At 40.3% G+C, this 8412-nt stretch overlaps 1 protein-coding gene across 1 annotated transcript; it reads right to left on the bottom strand.

Moving 5' to 3' along the window:
• LOC102426830 (sperm acrosome membrane-associated protein 4-like) lies at positions 1-372 on the bottom strand. The gene has a single exon (XM_006097003.1). The coding sequence runs from the start codon at positions 370-372 to the stop codon at positions 1-3; it is 372 nt and encodes a 123-aa protein (XP_006097065.1).
• Between the last annotated feature and the right edge of the window lie 8040 nt (positions 373-8412).

The following is an 8412-nucleotide window of genomic DNA, read 5'->3' as shown; positions in this document are numbered from 1 at the left end:
TCATTGAAGCAGCATCAACACTCCCAGCGCCAGACAGGTGGTGGCCCCCACCTTCAGGCTGCCTGCGGGGGTGGGGGCCCTGTTACACAGTTCACCATCGCAGCAGGTGGAGATGAGGCTGTAGGTGACGCCCTGGTAGGTGACAGCCTCCTCATTGCCACAGGAAGTGGTTTCCATGCAGCCTTTGTTGATGACGGGGCTGAGGCCGGGGGCAGTCCCTTCGCCCATGAAGCAATCCTCATTGTCGCCACAGGTCATGGGGATGCCGGTGCAGTCTGAGGAGTCGGTCAGATCACAGAAGATGCACTCCTTGGCTCCTGTCGTGACCGGGGGCAGAGCCATCACCAGGAGCAATAGCCAGCCAAGGACCATGGTGGCCTAGTGGCGGTAGGCCTCCCAGAACTGCTGAACAGAAACTTTTGTCCCTGGTTCTAGCCTCCCAGGGTCAGCACTTGGAGTGTCCTTGGTTCCCAACACCCCGTGTCCCTCTCAGGAGCTTCTTCCTGACCACGGCTCCTGAGTCCCAGGGTCTCTGAAGCCTCCCCGGGACAGAGACAGCCAGTGGCTGCTGCCCCACGAGAGTGTTTGTGGAGCGGAATGGGGTGACCTCACAGACCCCTCAGGGTTCCACTGGCCACTCTGGAAGTGAGGTCATGGGTGGGGGAGGTTATGGGTGTCTCAGTATGAAGGATAGGTTGGCCCACTGATCTGCTAGGGAGCTAAGTCATTGCCACCCCATTGCTCCGCCTAACACTTGCCATCCTGGCCACTAAGTCTTAGGCTCTGCTGGGTGCTGGGCACTGTGCCTGTCCAGTGCCCATGGTGAGCCCATGGGCAAACCAAGGCTCAAGAGGAGAAAGTGACATGTCCAAGGCCCTAGAGCTAGGATTAGAGCCCAGGTTTACTGAATTCCACAGAGGGTATTTATTGAGCACCTGCTGTGTGCAAGACCAGTGAAAGATGCTTTAAATAGCAACCACTGTGATGATGAGGGCATCATCAGTGTTTCGGGTTTCATGGGCTATATTCCCATTAGTGGAATCACTGGGTTGTAAGGCAGTTCTGTTTTTAGTTTTTGAGGCATGTAATCATAATGTTGTACACCTGAAACCTCCAATGTTATACGTCGATTATACCGCAATAAAAAAACAAGCAAAGATATGGAAAAAGAAATACCATGCCAGAACTAATTGAACAAAAGTAAAAGTAAGTATATTAATTTCAGATAGAGCAGACTTCAGAGGAAAGAAAGTTATAAATAGGACACTACCTACTGATAAGCAGGTCAATTTTCAAAAAAAGGCATCACAGTTCTTAGTATGTATGCACCTAACAACAGAACATTAAAATATAATATACGATGGGGGAGAGAAATAATAGAATTACAAAGGAAAATAGATGAATCCAAATTTATAGTTGGAGACTTTAACATTCCTCTGTTAGAAATGGAAAGTTCCGTAGGCAGCAGTTAGTAAGGATATAGGTGAACTGAAGAACACTATCAATAAAATGAATATAATTGACATATATAGATTGACTATTTGGCCAACAACAGCAGATTTCACATTCTTCTCATGCTCACATGAAACATTTACCAAGATAGATCACATCCCGGGCAAAAAGCATACTTTAACAAAGTAAAGGAATTTAAAAATTACCCAGTGTCTGGTCTCAGACCACAAAGAATTAAAATGGAAAACAATAATGGAAAGACAACTGGAAAATTCCAAACACTTGGATATTAACACGTTTCTAAATAACACATGGGTCAAACAAGAAATCTCAATAGAAATAAAGAATGTTTTGAACTAAGTGAAAATGAAAAAAATTTGTGGGATGTCGAGAAAGCAATGATTAGAGGGAAATTTATAGCACTGAATTTATGTATCAAAAATATGACATCAAATTAATAATCTGAGTTTCCATTTTAGGACACCAGGAAAGGAATATCAAATTAAAGCCAAAGTAATCAGAAGAAAAGAAATACTAAAACCTAGAGCAGACATCAATGATAGTTAATAGAAGAAATTAATAGAGAAAATCAAAGAAACCTAAATCTGATCATTGAAAACATCAATAAAATTGATGTTTGTAGGCAGAGTGACTAAGAAAAAAAGAGAGAGGACACAAATTATTAATATCAGAGATGAAAGAAAGTCCAGTCAGAAATCCAGGATACATCTTTAGCTATAAGGAACATTGAGCCTGGCATTTGCAAACAAACATCCCTGGTTTAAAGCTCTTATGGAACTAGTTAGACAAAAATTTAATAAAGGTTACATGCAAAACAAAAAGCCCAATTCTGAATGCTGGAGAACTTTTTAAAAAATTCTTTATTGTTTAAAGTATTACATATGTCTCCTTTTTTCCCCATTGACCTCTCCCTGGTCGTTCCCCATCCACCCCACCCAGCACATGCACTCACCCCCCTACTCTCTGTGTCCATGGGTTATGCTTATATGCATGCATACAAGTCCTTTGGTTGATTTAATCTCAGAGAGCATTCCACACAAAATGAAAGCAACACTAATTTATTATAGTCTTACCACACAAAAAATGTAGGTAGTCCTTGAGCATCAATTATCACAGAGCACAATTACTTTTATTTATCCAGGGTGATTTTTTCCTATTAACAGTGGAACTTGTGGAGTGACTATTCATCCAACAACAGCAGAATTCCATTTATATAGTGTCTCCTACTATTAAAAGATCGCCTGGTTCATCAGCTCTTCTATGAGGATGGAAGATCGCATAGAAATGTTTAATGTATTGTGGATTTTAGAACCCCAAATGGCAGTGGAATTAGTTCAGCTTGCAGTGGTATATGCCACCATTTCCATGCAAGGGAGACATTTTCAAGATGGATACTTGATTGGTAACAGTATGATTCCTCAAGTTACTATCTCAAGCGAACAGGATTAATAACCCCACTGGCAAAAACTATCTTTTTTGCACACTAGGCAAACATTATAGTTTAAACAAATGCCATTTGAATGTTTTGGATCTCCTGTTTGTTTTAGAATGGCATGATCCTCTTTGACTTTAGAAATGATCATTTCCTTTTCTACCTCTTCTGTCATTGTTCATATCCATCATGTCTTCCAGCTCAGAAAGACGTATAACATCAGTGGCTGTAAAATACATTGTAAATTAGAGTAATGAGGCTTAAATATTTTATAAAGTGTTTCATTTCTCCACCCCCCTCCTTGCAGAGTCTATCTCTTTTACCAGCCTGCCTTAATTGTACAACAGCTACCCTTTGTGTAGACAGCCTTATGAAAGTGAACAATATACAGAGACTGGCATAAAGCAGGGGCCCAATAAATATTTACTGAATGAAATGTTTTTAAAATGGAAACACTCTTAAGCATGTTAGTTTGAATTAAGTGTTGCGTTCAAGATCATAAAGAAAAATCCAATGAGGATGGGACTTAACACAGAAGACTATGGATAAACTGAGGCAGGATGCAGAAAAGGAAGTATGGGAACACTGAGGACTGTGAGTATCTACTAGAATTAAGCTTCAAAAATGGGGAAACCTCAATAAATATAATTTTAAAACAATGATAAAAACAACAAAACTAAAAAAATGGGGCGGTGGACCTTGGCTTACCTCCTCAAAGATAACCAGTGCCAGGAACAGTGCATGACAACCCTACAAAACATTTAATAAGTATTTTTAGTATAAGGGAGTGAAGGCAAAATTCACTCAAATAAAAAATTTGCTTGAAATTAGATATTACTTTGCTTTGTTCAATTAACAAGCTTTTTCTTTCCAGATCTAGAATTGTTGACCAATAAATGTTTCTTATATACCATACCCTCTCTTGTGAACAACTTACTGATAATCCTTAGAAAAAAAGGCAGCCAATCAATCCCTAGCATACTGATTCTCTGATGCTTCTAGAGAAGCCAGTATAATATAAGGACACATATGTAATACCTTAATCAATAAGAAATTAAAAATAAGTTTAGTATTCAATATATTTAATATCCATTAGAAAAAAAAGAGACAAAATGTCCTAGTTGAAGAATAGATTTTAAAATATATAGGCAATTCATGACAGAATAAATGCAAATGTCCAATCAGCAGATGAAGATATGTTCAGATTTACTTATAAAGCATGGCAGAGTAACATAACAATAGAATAGATTTGCATATAACATTGCAAGTGTTTTATTGTTCCCTTTTGGTGGGTGATGAATGAGATAGATGATGAACCATCTTATTTGCTGATTGTTGGTGCAAACTCTCTGAAAGGTGATTCAACAATGTAATACCAAAAGACTTATATATGGGCCCTTTGATTAAGAAATTTAAAATCTGGCAATGTAGTCTCAGTAGATAATGAATGTGTACAAACTTTAGTTACATGGTTGTTCATCATAGTAACATTTATTAAAGTAAACAACCATAAACTAAATATTCAACAATACGTGGTTGGCTAGATAAGAATGAATAAATTTTCTTAATGTAAAACCAAACCTGTATTATAGAAAAATAACAAAAAGTATCACATGTGATGTCAAATAGTGTGTGTGTGTGTGTGTGTGTGTGTGTGTGTGTGTGTGTGTGTTACAATGCAGGAAATGACTACAGAGACTGACAATTAGAGAATGCTCCAAAAATTGGAGAATGGTTGAAGGGTTTGGCAAGAAATTATTTCCTTTCTGTTAAGAAAAATAAAGAATAGAAATGGATCAAATAGTCTATAACTTAAGAAAAAAGAAGGAGAATAATGAGAAAAGGCAATTAAGATTTTCTTTCTATTATCTCCTAAGGCCTCAGGTCATCCCTTGTATAGTTTGTTGAGCACTTTCATGTATTACCTCACTTAATCTTAACAACAATTATAAATTTACATCTATTATCATCTTTATTCTATGAATGAGGAAACAAAGACATTGAAGTTCACACAGCTAATAAAGGTTAGAGCTGAGATATTAGCTTTCAGAACTTTGGAGGAGATTGAACACAGAATAGAGGACATGAAATACTTATGTTTGTAAATACAATCTGGGAAAGGTGATCCTGCGTCTAGTAAGGTAGGTGAGACTGGCCCATGAACTTCAGGTGGTGCTTTGGCTGTGAGACATAGATACCCTGTGTCCTCAGCACTAACAATGCAGAGAGGCAAAAGTTTTATAAGAGACTAGAGGCCCAGTGCACGATTTTGTGCATGGTGGGGTCTGGCCGGCCAGGAGAAGAGGATGCAGGGAGATTGGCTGTCCAGCCCCACCCCCGATCAGGGTGGGGGGGGGACAATTGGGGACAGGGATAGCCAAAGGAAGGGCCACCGGCAGTTGGCCAGCTGGCCTCGCCCCCAATCAGGGTGAAGAGGACCGATTAGGGGTGGGGCCAACTAGGGGAGGGGCTGTGGGCAGTTGGCTGTCCGGCCCTACCCCCTGGTTGAATTCCCAGTCAAGGGGACAATTTGTAAATTAGCCTTTTATTATATAGGACTAGAGGCCTGGTGCATGGATTCATGCACTGGTGGGGTCCCTTGGCCTGGTATGCAAGGATTGGGCCGAAACTGTCTCTCTGACATCCCCAAGGGATCCCGGATTGCAAGAGGGCACAGGCCAGGCCAAGGGACCCCACTGGTGCACAATCCGGGCCAGGGAGGGACCAAGTGAGGGCTCCTGGGCGTGTCTGGCCCGTCTCGCCCAGTCCTGATCAGGGCTGATCAAGGCCATCTCTCCCAGGCCAAATTGGCTGTGGAGGGACCACAGGAGGTTGGCTGGCCAGGGAGGGACTATGGGAGGGCTCCAGGGTGTGTCTGGCCCATCTTTTTCAGTCCCAATTGGCCGGACCCCAGCAGCAAGCTAACCTACCGGTCGGAGCATCTACCCCATGGTAGTCAGTGTGCATCACGGTGACTGGTCAAATGGTCAAACGGTCAGAGGGACAATTAGAATATTAGGCTTTTATATATATAGATAGATTGGCATTTGGGTAAGACAAAGTCATAGGGAGGGTTTAAGCTTTCATATATCAGTGCTATCTTCATGTTGATTATATATTATTTTCTGAAAATTAAAAATTTTAAATGTCTCTTTAACAGTGCTCACTAAGTAATGGTATCTGTGGGGTGGCAGAGTAGGAACAACATAATGAAAAGAAGACAATCTATGGGGAGACACAAATATTCCTAGGAAGAAGCCCCTGTGTATCAAACTATGCATAGTTTAATTAATCATCAAAAATAAAAAAATATATAGACAAAGTTAAAAAGGAACACTTATGAAATAAGTATTAGTATCATTGAGAGTTGAAAAGACTTATTTTGTCTCATAAGCATTAAGATATTTTCCCAATGCCAAAGTGCTAATAGATGGTGGAGGCAGAATTTCTCTCTGAAAAATAACATCAGAATGAATGACAGAACCCAAACTTCTATCAACTAATGAATGGGTAAACAAAATGTTTCATATTCATATAATGGAATATTATTTGACAATTAAAATGAATGAACTACTGACATATACTAAAATATTAATGAACCTTTAAAACACTATGCTAAATGAAATAAGCCAGTCACACAAAATACTACATATTTCATTATTCTATTCATATGAAATGTCCAGAATAAAGAAATCTATAGACACAGAAAGAATATTCATGGTTTCCAGGGGCTGTGAGAAGGGGGGCATGGAGGTAGCTGTTAATGAGTATAGAATTTCTCATTGGGGTAATGAAAATGCTCTGGAATTAGATGTGGTGAGGATTGCAGAACCTTTTAGTATACTTTGAATATACTAAAAAATACTCAATTATATACTTTAAAATGATGAATTTGATGGCATATGAATTATATCTCAATAAAATTTAAAAATGAATTCCAATAGGTTGGGTCGGGTGACTATGAATTTTATTTTTTTATCCTTTCCCAAATTTTCTGTAATATGATTATCTAACTTTCAAAGTAAAAAATAAAAAATTAAAAAATTAGACATAGATCCAAAATGAATCAGCAGCACTGACAGAAACCCCATCATAACAAATTGCTGGATTTATTCCCAAATAAAATTCACGAAGAGGAATCGTTGCAATACAGGGAATAGGCTTTTGAGCAGCTTTTCTCTGTTACTATGGCAACTCAGAGGTCTTGCCCTCCCTGAGATGCAGTACCAAGTAAAATCTACCAAATTCATTTATCAAATGCCTTCAATCATTCCCTCTGTAAAAGACTCATAGTCAACAGGCCTGTTCTCCCTGGGAGGTATATCCCTTACCCCTCTGATAAAGCTAAGAAGGATGGCAAGAGTAAAGTGAGACACCTTTGATTTAGCAAGCAGGCAATAATGGAGCTGTGGAGCTTTAAATATTATCTTGGCCCAGCACTGACTATCTGTAGGACCATGGACAATTTACCTGACTTCTCTGCACCTCGGTTTTCTCACCTGTTACCTGCAGCTCACAGGTTGTCACGAGGACTCAGGACACAATAGCATGAAAAGTGTTTAGCACTGTTCCAGACCCCCCAGTGAGAGCTTAATAAATCTGGCTGGTCCTATTATGGACTATTATCATTTATTTCATGCATCCCATAAACATGTATTGATTGCCAACTCTATGCCAGGCACTCTTCTAAACATCGGGAATACAGCAGAAAATGAAACATAAAAATTATGGTGGGGAAACACACAAATTAAGATGTAAAAATAATACATGTAGAATATTAGATAGTGACAAGCACTACAGAGAAGGAAATAAAAGAGGGAGGTATGAAGTGCCAGTATGGAGAGCTGACTTTTAGTTTGCATGGCCAGGGAAGGCCTCACTGAGAAGGGACTTCTGAGGAAGGACTTGCAGGAACTCAATGAGGAGCCAGGCTGGAAACTGGCAGAGGAGCATTTCAGGGAAAGCAAACAGCAAAAGCAAAGGCCCTGAGTCAGGAGCTTACCCAGCATGTTTGAGGGTAACAAGGAAGCTGTCTGGTTGAAATGAGCCTGAAGGGGGCAGAGAAGTGGAGACTCTCAGGGACAGGAATTCAGACCAGAGGTGAGAGAGCTGAGAGCAGATTGGTAAGGGTAGAGATGCTGAGCACTGATCAGACTCCCAACATCTTCTGTAGGTCAAGCTGACAGGGTATGTGATGGAACAGCATAATCCAGAGAGACTTAAAGGTCTGTATGCTGGTTTACACCCTGTCGGAAACAGCAAGAGCACTGCTGGTGCTCTGAGTCCATATATTCTTCTGAACCCTGTTCACTGTGCCAACTGTCAGGACAGGTTCCTTCTTAAACCCTGCCCATTGCACTAACTGTTGGGTCCGAGCCCCTCTGCCAGGGACTGGACCTTCTTGGATTCCGGGTCTTAGACGGAGAAGCCATGAGAAGTTGTGGGTGTATAAGAATGAGTCTTCATTGCAGAAGCCAGTGGCCATATAGCCATCACACAAAACAGTT

Source organism: Myotis lucifugus, unplaced genomic scaffold (genome assembly GCF_000147115.1).
Source record: "Myotis lucifugus unplaced genomic scaffold, Myoluc2.0 scaffold_192, whole genome shotgun sequence".
In the NCBI taxonomy this organism is placed as follows: domain Eukaryota; kingdom Metazoa; phylum Chordata; class Mammalia; order Chiroptera; family Vespertilionidae; genus Myotis; species Myotis lucifugus.
The sequence above is the reverse complement of the archived record's forward strand: the minus strand, read 5'-3'. Positions and strand labels throughout refer to the sequence as shown.

Bases quoted from the DNA above. Each gene is read 5' to 3' on its own strand.
- LOC102426830 (XM_006097003.1), bottom strand. From the start codon at position 372: ATGGTCCTTGGCTGGCTATTGCTCCTGGTGATGGCTCTGCCCCCGGTC.